The following is a 16,563-nucleotide window of genomic DNA, read 5'->3' on the forward strand; positions in this document are numbered from 1 at the left end:
GGGTCCCTCTTGTTCTCACCTTTCACCCTACCAGCAAAGAATAATCCTCTGCCATATTCACTAACTCCAACACGACGTCACCACTAAACACACATTCCCTTCCCTGCCCCGTCTGCATTCTGCAGAGATCGCTCCCTCCCTCCGGGACAACCTAGTCCACTCTTCCATCACACCTAACACCTCTCCCATCACACACAGCATCTTCCCATCATACCTAACACCTCTCCCATTACACACGGCACCTTCTCATGCAATCGCAGAAGGTGCAACACCTGCCCTTTTACCTCTTCCATGCTCACCATTCAAGGCCCCAAACACTCCTTTCAGGTTAAGCAGTGTTTCACTTGTACCTCTTTCAATTTGGTCTATTGCATTCATTGCTCCCAATATGGTCTCCTCTATATCGGAGAGACAAAACGCTGACTGGGTGATCGTTTTGCTGAGTACCTTCAGTCTGTATGCAATCAGGTCCCAGATCTTACCGTGGCTTGCCACTTCAACACACATTTCTGCTTCCAGGCCCACTTGGCCTGCTGCAATGTTCCAGTGAAGCTCAACGCAAACTGGAGGAACAGCATCTCATCTTCCGATTAGGCACGTTACAGCCTGCTGGTCTCAATTTCAGATGATTATCTCATCTCAACCCTTCTGTTTTCATTCAGCTCCATAATTTTATTTCATTAATTTATTTTTTATATTTTTTTCACTGTTCTGTACCTCTTATTTCTTCATTGTCTCTCTTTCTTTCGCTCCCCACTCTCTCATCACCTTTTTCCTCTCCTCTTCCCTCTTTGCTACCCTTCTCCATTTTGCCTCTGCTTCACCCCCCCCCCCTCCCCATCCCCCACATATTTTGTCACATAGCACTGGCTTCAGCCTTGGTCATTCACAGCTCCTAATCTCCCTATAACCTCTCTTATGCACTGTCATTATCACCTGTTTATTGCTACCTTTGCTTCTGGAGCCATGAGTCACCTTCTCTCAGCCTAGTATAAATACCTCCCTATTTCTCCCTTTTTTTTAGCTTTGACAAAGAGTCAGTTAGACTCGAAATGTCAGCTCTTTTCTCTCCTTAAGATGCTACTGAGATTTTCCAGCATTTTCTCTTTTGGTTTCAGATTCCAGCATCCGCAGTAATTTACTTTTATTTGGTCATTGCTAAGTACTTGATACCACTGTTGATGACACCTTCGATCTTTTGACCAATGATTGAGAGTAGATGTAAAGGGCAGTAATTGGATGGATGGAATGTATCCTGCATTTTAAATACAGAAGATAGTTGGACAACTTTCCACATTGCTGGATGCCATCGTTGTTGCTGTATTGGAACAGTAAATTGGCTGTGGGAAAGGCATATTCTGGAGCATAACACTTTGGTACAATTACTGGAATATTATTAGGGTCAATAGCCTTTGCTGTATCCAGTACCTTCGAGTGTTTCTTAATATCATGTGGAGTGAACTGAATTGGCTGAATACTGGCAGTAGTGGTGCTGGGGATCTCTAGAGGAGGCTAAGATTTAGCATCTGCTCAGTACTTCTGACAAAAACTTCAATCATATCTTTCACACTGCTGTAGTCAGCTGCTTATTGTTCAATTGAGAGTGCTGGAAAAGCACAGCAGGTCAGGCTCATCCGAGGAGCAGGAGAATTGACATTTCAGGCATAAGCCTTCATTAGGAATGGGGCTTGTGGTCCCAGGGTTACGAGATAAATGGGGGTGGGGGTGGGGTGGGGGGTGGGGCTGAGGGAGGTAGCTGAGAACGCAACAAGTAGATGAAGGTGGGGGAGAAGGTGATAGCTCACAGAGGAGAGTGGAACAGATAGATGGGAAAGACGATGGACAAGGCAAGAGGGCGGTGCCAAGTTGGAGGCTTGGGACTGGGATACGGTGAGGGGAGGGGAAATGAGGAAACGGTTGAAATCCATGTTGACACTGTGTAGTTGCAGAGTCCCAAAGCAGAAGATGAGGCATTCTCCCTCCAAGCATTGGGTGGTTAGGGTTTGGCAATGGAGGAGGCCCAGGACCCGCATAGGGGAGTGGAAGGGGGAGTTGAACTGTTCAGCTATGGGGCAGTGGGGTTGGTTCGTACAGATGTCCCAGAGATGTTCTCTGAAACAATCCGCAAGGTGGCGCCCTGTCTCCCAATATACAGGAGACGTAGTTGGGTGCAATGGATACAGTAGATGATATTTGTGGAGGTATAGGTAAATTTCTGTCAGATGTGAAAGGATCCTTTGGGGCCTTGGATGCAGGTAAGGGAGGGAGGTGTGGGTGCAGGTTTTGCACTTCCACCAGTGGAAGGTACCAGGAGTTGGGTGAGGGCTGGTGGGGGGGGCATGGATCTGACAAGGGAGCCCCACAGGGAATGGTCTCTCCGGAACTTTGATACGGGTGGGAAGGGTAGTATATCCCTAGTGGTGGGGTCTGTGTACAAACCACTTGAGATATATTTCCCTCCCCACCCTATCAGCCATACCCCCACCAACCCTCACCCCATTTCCGACACCCTGATGTGGTCTCCTCTATATTGGGGAGACAGGATACCACCTTGTGGATCATTTCAGAGAATATCTCTGGGACACACGCACCAAGCAACTTCACTGCCCTATGGCTGAACACTTCAAAAGTCCCTCCCATGCCACCGAGGGCATGCAGGTTCTGGGCCTTCTCCATTGCCAAACCCTAACCACCCGATGCCTGGAGGAAGAACACCTCATCTTCCGTGTTGGAACTCTGCAACCACATGGGATTAATGTGGATTTCACCAGTTTCCTCATTTCCCGCACCCCTCACCTTCTCCCAGTCTCATGCCTCCAACTCGGCACAACCCTCTTGACCTGTCCATTTATCCACTCTACCCTCCTCTCCGACCTACCACCTTCTCCTCCAACTTCATCTACCCATTGCATTCTTAGCTACTTTCCTGCCAGCCACACCCCCTTCCATTTATCTCTCAACCCCCGACCCACAACCCTCGTTCCTGATAAAGGGCTTATGTTGATGCTCCTGCTGCTCGGATGCTGCCTGACCTGCTGTGCCACACTCTTGACTTTGAGCTCCAGCATCAACAGTTCTCACTTTCTCCTGCTTATCATTGAGGATGGGAATATTTGTGGATCGTGTCTCCAGTGAGTTGTTTAATTGCCCATCATCATTTACAATAGATGTAGCAGAAGCTAGGATTGGATTTGTTAATTGTGGCATCATTTAGACCTATCTATTGCTTGGTGCTTGACTTATTGTGTCAGGAACACTTCAACAAAGGCCTGAAAAGCTATGACAAACATCCTGGTTTTGGGTTTGTGCTAAATGGCACAGACAACACCAATATGATCTTAGTATCGCTGGCTCAGGTGTTCACAGTGTAGCACTGAATTTAGGATCTCATCTCAACTTACTGCAAGCCAATGAATTCAGATTGGGGAGAGGCCATACCATACACATGTGGGCAGGAATCTAGCTGCAAATGTGTTGCTGGTCAAAGCACAGCAGGCCATCTGCAGATGCTGGAGATCACAGCTGCAAATGTGTTGCTGGTCAAAGCACAGCAGGCCACTGCATTTGCAGCTGTGATCTCCAGCATCTGCAGTGGCCTGCTGTGCTTTGACCAGCAACACATTTGCAGCTGTGATCTCCAGCATCTGCAGTGGCCTGCTGTGCTTTGACCAGCAACACATTTGCAGCTGTGATCTCCAGCATCTGCAGATGGCCTGCTGTGCTTTGACCAGCAACACATTTGCAGCTGTGATCTCCAGCATCTGCAGACCTCATTTTTTACTGGGCAGGAATCTACTCAATTCTCCCATTTGATGACACACCAGCAAGTTAGAACATAAAACACAAAACCATACAGAGCAGAACAGGCCCTTGATGTTCCACCGACCTGTGAACTAATCTAAGCCCATCCTCCTACACTATCCCATCATCATCCATATGTTTATCCATGGTCTGTTTAAATGCCTCTAATGTGGTTGAATTAACTACATTGGCAGGTAGGGCATTCCATACTCTTACTACTCTCTGAGCAAAGAACCTGCCTTTGACATCTGTCTTAAATCCATCACCCCTCAATTTGTAGTTATGCCCCCTCGTACAAGCTGACGTCATCATCCTAGGAAAAAGACTTTCACTGTCTATCCTATCTAATCCTCTTGTATGTCTTTATCAAATCCCCTCTTAGCCTTCTTCTCTCCAATGAGAACAGACCCAAGTCCCTCAGCCTTTCCTCATAAGACCTTCCCTCCAGACCAGGCAACATCCTGATAAATCTCCTCTGCACCTTTTCCCATATTTCTACATCCTTCCCAAAATACGGGGACCAGAACTGTACATAATATTTCAAGTGAGGCCGCACTAGCATTTTGTACATTTGCAGCATGACATCACAGCTCCGGTACTCAATCCCTCTACCAATAAAACCTAACACACCGTTTGCCTTCTTAACAGCACCATCAACCTGTGTGGCAACTTTCAGGGATCTATGATCTACAAGATCTCTTTGCACATCCACACTACCAAGAATCTTTCCATTGACCCAGTATTCTGCCTTCCTGTTATTCTTCCCAAAGTGAATCACCTTTCACTTATCTGCATTGAACTCCATTTGCCATCTGTCAGCTCAATTCTGCAGTTTATCCAAGTCCCCCTGCAACCTGTAACATTCTTCCACACTGTCCACCAGTCCATTGACTTTAGTGTCATCTGCAAATTTACTAAACCATTCACTTATGCCTGCATCAAAGTCATTTATAAAAATGACAAACAGCAGTGTTCCCAAAACAGATCCTTGTAGCACAGCACTAGTAACCAGACTCCAGGCTGAATATTTCCCATCAACCACCACTCGCTGCCTTCTTACAGAAAGCCAGTTTCTAATCCAAACTGCTAAATTGCCCTGAAATCCATGCCTCCACATTTTCTCCAAAAGCCTACGACGTGGAATCTTATCAAAGGCTTTACTAAAGACCATGTACACTATGTCAACTGCCCTATCCTCATCTACATGCTTGGTCACCTTCTCAAAAAACTCAATAAGGTTTGTGAGACATAACCTGCCCTTGGCGAAACCATGTTGATTATTTCCAATCAAATTGTTGCTTGCTAGATGATTATAAATCCTATCTCTTATAATCATTCCAAAACCTTTCCTACAATAGATGTAAGGCTCACTGGTCTATAATTATCTGGGTCATCTCTCCTGCATTTCTTGAATAAGGGCACAACATTTGCAATCTTCCAGTCCTCAGGTACTAAACTTGTAGACAATGATGACTCAAAGATCAAGGCCAAAGGCTCCACCATCTCCTCCCTAGCTTCCCAGAGAATCCTTGGATAACTCCCATCTGGCCGAGTATCTCACCTACTTTCCCACCTTCTAGAATTGATAAAACCTCCTCCTTCCTAACCTCAATCCTTTCTAGTCTAATAGCCCATATCTCAGTGTTCTCCTATGCAATATTCTCCTTTTCCTGAGTGAAAACAGATGAGAAATGTTTGTTTAGTGCCTCTCCAATCTCCACAGGGTCCATCTATGCTGCAAGCTCACCTACCTTATTCTGGATACACTTGGCATTGAAGTAGACACACTTCAAACCAGCTTGCTGTCTGCCAGCACACTCCTGTGACGGTGAAATCCTGTCCATGTCCTCCCTACTCACATCCTCCTGTGCATAAGTGAAATCCAAGATTTGGATTTTTCTTTTAAATTCATCGCAGATGGGGCAGTACATAGGTCCTTGGTGTAATGGCCTCTACAATGCAGAAACAAAGTGCCAGCTCTCAGACACCTCTTCCTATTCTCACCCTGGATCACGACCCCACCATTCAACCACCAGGTGATTATGTCCACAATGGTCACTAATATTATTTCAGCTGGTGATCTTCCCCTGACCCTACACAGCCCACTTCTATCTCCTTCTCAAAATCCAAAAAAGGAAGACACAGGCAGACCCATTGTTTCTGCCTGCTTCTGCCCCACAGAACTCATCTCTTCCTACCTTGGTTTGATTTTTTTCTCCCTTTATCTGGCCTCTACCCATTGACATTTAAGGTTCTTCTGAAGCTTTATGTCATTTTCAGAATTTCCAGTTCGTGGGTCCTCTTCTTTACCATGGACATTCTGTCCATCAAAATGACCTTGAGCTTCCTGTTGCCTGCCACTGCAATACATCACCATGCTCCCTGGCCAATATCTCTGTCTCAGGCTTGATGCAGTGTTCCAGTGAAGCTCAGTGCAAGCTGGAAGAATAGAAGATCATTTTCTGCTCAGGGACTCTGCAGCTTTCGGGACTCAATACTGAGTTCAATAATTTTAGGGCCTGAGCACCTTACCCCAATTCCTTAAACCAATTCCCACATACCAGGCTTTGTCATCACAATGGCTCTTGCCACTCAACCCACTGTCAGTTACTAATGGTCCCCATTAGCAGCTACTGATTCCCCCAGGATAATCTTTACCCATTCCTTTGCCTGTCCAACTGCTATTCTTTCTCTCTGGGCTTCATCTCCACGTGTCATTCCTCCTCCAACAAATAGCCCATCTTCAGGAATATATACCAATCTTTTCCAAGCTACAATCAATTCTAAAGAAGGGTCACTGGACCTGAAATGTTAACTCTACTTTCTCTCCATGGATTTTGCCAGACTTGTTGAATTTCTTCACCAATTTCTGTTCTTGTTTCAGATAGGGCTGTGTTCACTGGGGAGTGTTTCTGTTGACAGTAACAAACCTCACCCCAGTTACAATTGTCATTATTCTGGACAAATGTCAAATATAGCAACCTTGTGTTTTAAAAAAGATAGGCCTCTTAGGATTCATTTGAGTGACAATTTCTTCACTCAGAGTTGTAGAAAATAAAGAAGTCAGAGAAACTGAAGAAAAGTGGGCTCTGATTGGATTAGTATCCGGGAACAGAGCAACTCAAGCTTTAGTTTCATTGAAAAGGCTGGAGAAATTCCTTTTGGTTGTCATTTTTGAGCTTACGTAAGTGTCTTCGGTGATACTTCCCTGCATTTTCAATTACAACACCTTGGCCAATCAGAATCCACTTACCAACCATCACCAATCTGTTTTGTATGTAGTTTAATTTAAATAGTTTCCCCTTTAAAATTAGGTATTCTTGCCTCTGCCCTGGTGAGTGCACAATAATCTTCAACATCATCTCTTTTGCCATCAAATTAGTTCTGTGACCAAATTTCTCCATATGTAAATACTCAAAAGAACTGGTCAATACTGATTATCTTTAAACATATAATGTCGTAAACTTATTTTTAAAAATATTTGTAGTGTTTATTAATGTTTCTGCCATTAAGGTATTTAACCCTATTTTGTTAAAATGGTTTATCAATGTTTACCAATATGCTCAGCAATGTTGCTTTGCTTGTGGATGTCTGCAACAATTGAGAAGGTAGCTGTCCCCTTTAAAGTACCACTGCAAGTTTAAATGTACTTAGCAATGAGATGCACAGGTGAGGCAGAAAAACAAGAATCATTGATGTTAGTCATTTAATTCATTTGCCCATTAAAATCAATTATAGGAATGCTTTGGGTTGTTGAAGTTGCAAATTTTGACCTTTCTGTCTCTTGGTAACAGTACACCAAATACTCACATTTTCTGCTCAGGTCTTGTTGAATCTTGATACACTCCATCTTGTGCTCCTGTTCCATTTTTTTCATCTCTAACAACAGCTTCTCAATATGATTTTTCTGCTCCTGCAAACATATTGTGATGATCTCCATCATTCTTTGAGTATAGGGATCACATTTCACAAGTTAAATTACCACCAGTCATCTTCAATAAAAGAGGAGCCTGATAGTCTGCTCGGATGATGGTAATTTTATCTTTACATTCTGGTCCTTCACATATTTGGGAATTTATGTTGTGAAATGCACTGAAGAATTGGGCCATCTGTGGCCTGAGAAAGAAAGGAGATCAACAAGACTGATTTCTCGTGTGGGATTGGAAAATGTTATCAATTTTGCTACCAACTTCCATCTTGGGCTCTCAACTTCACCTGATCCATCTCTGACTCTTCACTTCCTCTCCTTCAGGGGTAGGTTGGTCACCGATATGCATTTCAAATCCATCGACTCCCACAGTTACCTCGACTATACATGCTCACACCCTGCTTCTTGTAAGAACTCCATTCCACTCTTCCAATTTCTCTGTCTCTGTTGCACTTGTTCTGATGATGCCACCCTTTCACATGGGGGCATCAGACACCTTCACCTTTTTCCTCAATCGAGGATTCCCTGTGACCGTGGTTGACAGGCCAGCAGCTGTGTCTAAACCATTTCTCACACTTCTACTCTCATTCCCTCCCTGCCACAACCGTGATAGGAACCCCAACTCTTCTCTTTTCACCCCACCAGCCTTTGCATGTAAAGTATCATTATCCACCATTTCCAACACCTCCAGCAGGGTGTCATCACCAGTTATATATTCTCTTCCATTACAAACCCACTGACTCCCACAGTTGCCATGGTTATACATTCTCCCAATGTATTCTGAAGGGTTATTGGACTGGAATGTCAACTCAGTTTTCTCTCCACAGATGCTGCCAGACCTGCTGAGTTTCTCCATCAAATTCTGTTTTTATTTCCCTCTACTCCCTTGTCAGCATTCTGCAGATATTGTTTCCTTCGGGACACCCTGGTTCACTCCTTCACTTGTCAGCACAGAGGCAGGGCATCCCTCAATCAGGACAACTGGTGCCTGAATGGCAGACTTGACATAGGGCAAGGGCATGTCTGCTGGAAGCCAGCCACTGCCCTTGTTTTCAGTGCTCCCTCTTCCTGCGATCCAGTAAAGAATGTGGCTTTTATTTTTATGTACTTTTGATTGTGGACTGAAATGAGAAAAGGCATGTTTTAAAATCTAAGGATTGTACATATGATTATTGAACATTTTAAAAGCAAAGTACCTGACATTTGGTGTTAAGTGCTGTTTTATACTGCTTTTTGTTCAATCATAGAATCCCTACAGTATGGAAGGAGGCCATTTGGCCCATCAGATCCACACTGACCCTCCAAACAGCATTCCACCCAGACCCACCCTATCCCTGTAATGCTGCATTTTCCATGGTTAATTCACCCATCCTGCGTATCCCTGGACAGTATGAACAATTTAGCATGGTCAATGTACATAACCTGCATATCTTTGGACTTTGGGAGGAAACCCACGCAGATACAGGGAGATTGTGCAATCTCCACACAGACAGTTGCCCAATTGAGTCCAGGTTCCTAGCACTGTGAAGTAGCAGTGCTAACTACTGAGCCACTATGCCATCCCAAGATCACTGCAGACAACGTGGAACAAAGAGATTTTTTTAATGGAAATTTGGCTGGCAACAAGTAGTGGATTGGTTGTGGAATGGTGACCAGAAATGCTTGCCAACAGGTATGTAATTGGCTTCCAGACAGCTGAATAGCTTGTGCACATGAATGTTTGGTCAGAAGCTATAGGCCACCGAAAAGGAAAGAGCTGCTCTTTACTCTGCTTTAAAAAGCATCTCAAACCTGAAGAAACCCTCTTGGGCATAGTGATTCAGTGGTTAGCACTGAAGCTGCATGGTGCCAGGGACCCATTTTCAATTCTAACCTCGGGCAACTGTCTTTGTGGAGTTTGCACATTCTCCCCATGTCTGCATGGGCTTGCTCCGGTTTCCTCCCTCAATCCAAAGATTTGCAGATTAAGTGGAACGGCCATACTAAATTGCCCATAATGTCCAGGGATGTGCAGGCTAGTTGGATTTGCCATGGGAAATTAGGATTATAGGGTATTGTAGGGTGGGTTTAGGTGGAGTGCTCTTCAGAAGGCCTGTATGGGCTCAACGGGCCAAATGGCCTGATTCCATACTGTAGGGATTCAATGAAACCTCTCTTCAGTTGCTCTAACCTGCGGCTTTTAACCAATATGTCAGAGACTTTACAAGTGTGAACCAGTCATCTCAAACCTCCTGCAAGAATGTAAAAGTACCTGGAGAAGACTGGTTCAGGAACAAAAGGTGCTGACAAGCCAAAAGGATTATCTTAGGGATGCTATGGACAGGGACCATTGGACTATCCTCCCAATCTTTCCTTCCATCCATGACATTTAAATTTCCTTTGTGTCTGATTGCGGCTGACTGTATGGGTATGTAGGGGGAGTTTTATAAAGGGATTAGAATATTAGTAAATACAATTATAGAACATGGAACATAGAACATTACAGCGCAGTACAGGCCCTTTGGCTCTCGATGTTGCGCCGACCTGTCATACTAATCTGAACCCCATGCCACCTACACTATTCCATGTACCTTCATTTGCATGTCCAATGACGACTTAAATGCACTTAAACTTGGCTGATCTACTACCGTTGCAGGCAAAGCATTCCATACACTTACTACTCTCTGAGTAAAGAAACTACCTCTGACATCTGTCTTATACCTATCTCCCCTCACTTTAAAGTTGTGTCCCCTCATGTTTGCCATCTCCATACTTGGAAAAAGGCTCTCCCTGTCCACCCTATCTAACCCTCTGATTATCTTGTATGTCTCTATTAAGTCACCTCTCAACCTTCTTCTCTCTAACAAAAGCAGCCTCAAGGCTCTCAGCCTTTCCTCGTAAGACATTCCTTCCATACCAGGCAACATTCCAGTAAATCTCCTCTGCACCCTTTCCAAAGCTTCCATATCCTTCTTATAATGCGGTGACTAGAACTGTATGCAATAGTCCAAGTGTGGCCGTACCCCCAGAGCTTTGTACAGCTGCAGCATAACCTCCTGGTTCCGGAACTCAATCCCTCTATTAATAAAGGCCAAAACACTGTGTGCCTTCTTAACAACCCTGTCAATCTGAGTGGCAACTTTCAGGGATCTGTGTACATGGACACCGAGATCTCTCTGCTCATCTGCACTCCCAAGAATCTTACCATTAGCCCAGTACTTTGCATTTTGATTACTTCGTCCAAAGTGTATCACCTCACACTTGTCCACATTAAACTCTATTTGCTACCTCTCAGCCCAGCTCTGCAACCCATCTATGTCTTTCTGCAACCTACTACATCCTTCGTCCCCGACCTTAGTGTCGTCCGCAAATTTATTAACCCACCCTTCTAAGCCCTCATCCAGGTCATTTATAAACGTTATGTAACAGTGATTCATTAATGTTTATCTGTAGCTGAAATCCACTTATCCATAAAATATACTAATTCTTATTAAGTACTGAAATGTGATCTATGCTTTCTTTCAACCGTCATCTAAAACAAATTGGGAAATCTTGTGTACTTTAACAACCCTCAACCTTAGAAACACATTCCAAGTCACTTATCTGACCACTTGATACATAAAAACTTGGATTCAAGAGCAGATCAGAGGCTAGAAATACTGTGGTGAGTAACTCACCTCCTGGCTCCCCAGAGCCTCTCCACCATCTACAAGGCACAAGTTAGGAATGTGATTGGTTACTCTCCACTTGCCAGAATGAGTGTGGCTTCTACAGCACTCAAGAAATTTGACATCATCCAGGACAAAGCAGTACACTTTGATTGGCACCACAATCATAAAAAATCACTCCTTTTACCACTGACATTCAGTAACAGGGCCTCCATTCCTGATGAAGGGCTTTTGCCTGAAACATTGATTTTCCTGCTCCTCGGATGCTGCCTGACCTGCTGTGCTTTTCCAGCAACACTCTGATCTAAACTCTGGTTTCCAGCATCTGCAGTCCTCACTTTTGCCTAGATGACCCACAGGCTGAGATTAATGTCAGTCTATATCTGATCATTTAGCTGTAAAAACATATAATAAATGTCCTAGTTCAAATTTCTATGGGCCTACTTTATGGTCTTTTTATAGCTTATAATTAGACCCAAACATAATAACTGGCAACGAGCCAGTCATGGCCCGTCAACTGTATACAAACACCGTTTTTTGGAAGGAAGGAGGAAATCGAATATAGCCTGGACTTTGAAAACTGTGGGATTCGAGATATAGCAAGGTCAACTTGCTGGGAGACAGACCAAAAAGTTGAGGGAAGCAGTTGCGAGGGGACTCAGGCTGCATTCGACGCCGTTATGTTGCCACCGGAGAGCTGGCAGAGGGCAGTGGTCATGAGGAGACTCAGGCTGCAGCTGATAGCTGTTAAAGGGGATTACTTCGCTGGTAACTTACTGAAATCATCGCAGAGAGTATTCACTGAGGGGACTCGGGCTGAAAGCAGCTACCGGCTACTTAGACTCAAATGGCTACAAAACAAATGGCACGCTAATATGGAGTGATAGGACTGCTTAACGAAGAGACAGTTGGTTGGATTTTGTACACTGAACATTTTAATGCATACTTGAAGTGGCTGATAGTACTGGTTTTCTTGAGTATCATTCATGGCCTTTGTGATTCTAAGGAATCTGGCACAAGAGAAACCAACGCAAAAGATCTATAAAGAACAATATGAAGTGTTGGAAAGTCATTTTGCACCAAAACCACTGATTATCATGGAAATTTCTATTGTTATAAATGGATTCAACATGAAGGAGAGTCCATCACCCATTTCATGGCAAAAGTGAGGACTGCAGATGCTGGAGATTACAGTTGAGTATGTGGTGCTGGAAAAGCACAGTAGATCAGGCAGCATCCGAGGAGCAGGAAAATTGATATTTTGGGCAAAAGAGGGCATCCTGATGAAGGGCTTTTGCCTGAAACGTAGATTTTCCTGCTCCTCGGATGATGCCTGACTTGCTGTGCTTTTCCAGCACCACACTCTCAACCCCCATCACCCAATTCATGCCGGCCTTAAAGAGGTTAGCAGAACATTGTGAATTTGGACGTTTCCTCCAGAATGTCTTGTGGGACTGGATGGATTGTGACCTCTGACATGAAGTCATTCAATGGAAGCTACAAAAAGAGAGACCTGGATTCAAGGCAGCTTTTGAAATCGCTAGCTTGATAAAGTTGGCAGCCAGTTAAACAACACAGTTGGATGTCAGTGCTGAGGTGTATGAGGTATGCGAAAACTCAGCAGAATGTGGTACCAACCGCAGAATGCTGCCGATCTGGCAAATTTGGCTACAAGGAGTCCAGTGCTGAAAATGTAAGTGAGTGGGTCAAATTACCTGAAATTGCCGGTTACACCTAAACAAGAGAAGGAGAGTCAAAAAGAAACAGTCCTGAGTATGAGGCATAAGATATTTGCCACCAGCCAGAGTGTAGACAGTGAGTTTGCGTAAGAAGCGGAAGGACCAGAGCCAGCAGGGTTTGGAATAAACATTATGTCAATCAAAGAGAAACTGATTGTTTCTGGATTCTTTCAAATTTAGAGGGCAGACAGTACAGATAAAAGTGAATATGGGTGCCGTGGTGTCCCTGATTCCTGAATCAGTAGTTATGAGCACTATCATCAAAGCCTGTCAAGGTTACACTATGGACAAACACAGAACAAGTGATGCCACTGAAGGGCTATGAACTGATGAAAGTACAATTTTAGGGACCAGAGGACAGAACTGTCACTTTATGTAGTAAAAGGCAAATGCACTGCATTGTTTGGACGCTCCTGACTGCAAAACATAAAGTTGAATTAGAGTGTTGTTATTAGACTGGCAGACTCAAATGTGTTTGCAGGAGATCCTGGAAAAGTATAAAGATGTCTTCAAGAGAACCCAGGGTGAAACGGAAGGAGTGGAAGTTAAAATACAGCTGAAGCTGGAAGCTTTTCCAAGGAGTCTGAAGGCACATCCCTTACCATTCACCATCCTGCCTATAGTAGAAGCGGAACTGGAATTGCTGGAGAATCTAGGAGTGCTGTGACTAGTAACCACCAGTGAATGGACCATTCCATCTTTCTGGTCTTAAAAACAGATAACATTTGTGATGACTTTAAGATCACAGTCAATCCAGTCCTGAGTTGGATCAATATCAACTTCCAATCATAGAATACCTACTAAGTGGGCTGGTATTGAGGAAGAAAATGGGGGAAAGATAAAATGGATCTGTTGCAAGCCTTCTTGTAGATGGGGTCAGGAAGGAGTTTCAGCCGCCACTTACGATAATCATACGGGATTTTTCTGCTTCAAACAACTCCCTTTTGCCATCACTTCAGTGCTGGCTCTGATCCTGAGGGCCTTGGATCAAATTTTAAGTGGATTGCTAGGAGTCCATTGTCACCTTGATGATATTTTGATCACTGTTTTTTCTGAAGAGGTACATTTTAGAAATCTAGAAGGAAACCCTAAAAAAAGGTTGCAGTAGCCTACAAGTGAAAAGGGCCAAATGTGAGTTTATTAGGGACTCCATTGAACACCTGGGTTGTGTAATTGATGGCAAATGATTACACAAGGTGCCCAAGAAGATAGAGGCTATCATGAAGACTCGTAGACCACAGAATACATCTCAACTGAGATTGATCTAAAAATTCAGAGCTGGACCAGATGGAACCAGTGTTGTCCTATGTCTCTGTCCCAGGGAGGAAACAGCAGTCACTTTTTAGGATGATAGCAGCTAATCAGACAGGGAGAATCTGCTGAATGGAATGAGCTTTCAAGGCCCGAAGATAACACCATGAGTTTAGGAGACAAAGTCTAGAAACTGTCATCCCTAAGAGACTAACCATGTCTATGTAGACTGCAATAAGGTTTGGTTGGCCGGGGCGGGGAGCGGGGGTGGTGGTGGCGCGTAGCGAGGTGGTTGTGGAGTGGTCATTCCATGTTTTCTGTGCTTTTGCAAATATGTCTGACTATGTTGCCTACTACTGCTAAAATATATACAATAATATTTATATCTGTTGTGTACTTGTTCACTGGGGGCTCTTGAAATAAAGGGGGAGGGTTGTTATGTATGCAGTTGAGGTGCATGCTGCCCCTTTATAAGACTGGGTCAGAAGATTGGTTCTGCCGAATTGTCAACTCTCTTGATCCTCGGATGCTGCCTGAACTGCTGTGCTTTTTCCAGTGCCATGCTTTATCAACTGTGACTCTCCAGCATCTGCAGTCCTCACTTCCTCCTAGTTACTCCGGAACTGAGCACAGCAGTACCCCCGACAGATCTGAATGCACAGTTATTTGGCCCTGAAGTGCCTCCACCCCGTTCCTAGGTCCTGTCTTAACTGCAAAGTTTCTTGAATGCAAATAATTGTAGACTGAACTTATAGTCCCTCTTGTGCCAAAATTCCATAATCCTGCTCTTTGATTCTATTCCCCCTCTTACAGTCATAGAGCTGTATAACATGGAAACAGACCCTTCAGTCCAACTCTTCCATGCCGACCAGATTTCCTAAATTAATCTAGTCCCATTTGCCAGCATTTGACCTATATCCCTCTAAACCCTTCTTATTCATATACCCATCCAGGTGCCATTAATGTTGTAATTGTATCAGCCTCTAGTTTTGGACTCCCCTATCTTGGGGAAATGACCTTGGCTATTCATCCTATCCATCTCTTTTATGATTTTATTATCTTCTGTAATGCCACCTCTCAGCTTCCGTTGCTCCAGGAAAAATAGCCCTGGCCTAGTCACCACTTCCTTAGGCAGCTCATTCTTTACACGCACAACTCTCTGTATGAAAAAGTTGCCTATTTAGCCTCTCCCTTCAACCCTGTCAACATCCTTGTCAATCTTTTTTGAACCCTTTCAAATTTCAAAACATCCTTCCATAGGAGGGACACCAGAATTGAATGCAGTATTTCAAAAGTGGCCGAATCAATGTCCTACGCAGCCAAAATGGCCTTCCAACTCCTATATTCAATGCATGTGGGCGGCACTGTGACTCAATGGTTAGCACTGCTGCCTCACAGCGCCAGAAACCCAGGTTTGGTTTCACCCTTGCGCGACTGTCTGTGTGGAATTTGCACATTCTCCCCGTTTCTGCATGGGTTTCCTTCCACAATCCAAAGATGTGCAGGTTAGGAGAACTGGCCATGCTAAATTGCCCATGGCGTTCAGGGATATGTAGTTTAGGTGCATCAATCAGGGCTAAATGTAGTGTAATAGGGGAATGAGTCTGGGTGGGATACTCTTCGGAGGGTTGGTGTGAACTTGTTGGGCCAAAGGGACTGTTTCCACACTGTAGGAACAACATTCCCCTGGAAGGGAAGCATGTTGGCTCAGTGGTTAGCACTGGTGCCTCACAGCACCAGGGTCCCAGGTTCGATTCCGGCCTCAGGCGACTGTGTGGAGTTTGCACATTGTCTCCGTGTCTGCGTGGGTTTCCTCCAGGTGCTCCGGTTTCCTACCACAGTCCAAAGGTGTGCAGGTTATGCTAAGTTGCCTGTAGTATTAGGTGCATTGGTTAGAGTGAAATGGGTCTGGGTCGGTTACTCTTCGGAGGATCGGTGTGGACTGGTTGGGCCGAAGGGCCTGTTTCCACACTATAGGGAATCTAAAAAGGACCTTACCACTTAGTGTATAAGTTCTGCTCTGATCTGCCTTTCCAAAATGCAGCATCAAACATTTATCTAAATTAAACTCCATCTGCCACTCCTCAGGCCTTTGGCCCATTTTTTCAAGGTTGCGTTGTTCAGAGGTAACCTTCTTTGCAATCCACTACACCACCAAATTTGGTGTCATCTACAAACTTACTCACCACACCTCCTA

At 44.4% G+C, this 16,563-nt stretch overlaps 1 protein-coding gene across 1 annotated transcript in view; it reads right to left on the reverse strand.

Moving 5' to 3' along the window:
* Positions 1-16,563, reverse strand: part of LOC132829799 (coiled-coil domain-containing protein 152-like) — an 84,180-nt gene that overhangs the window by 34,900 nt on the left and 32,717 nt on the right. Inside the window, exon 5 of the mRNA XM_060847166.1 lies at positions 7,612-7,714. Coding sequence (XP_060703149.1) covers positions 7,612-7,714 — 103 coding nt within the window. The remainder of the gene's footprint in view (positions 1-7,611; positions 7,715-16,563) is intronic.

The sequence above is a fragment of the Hemiscyllium ocellatum genome, chromosome 2 (genome assembly GCF_020745735.1).
Source record: "Hemiscyllium ocellatum isolate sHemOce1 chromosome 2, sHemOce1.pat.X.cur, whole genome shotgun sequence".
NCBI lineage: Eukaryota > Metazoa > Chordata > Chondrichthyes > Orectolobiformes > Hemiscylliidae > Hemiscyllium > Hemiscyllium ocellatum.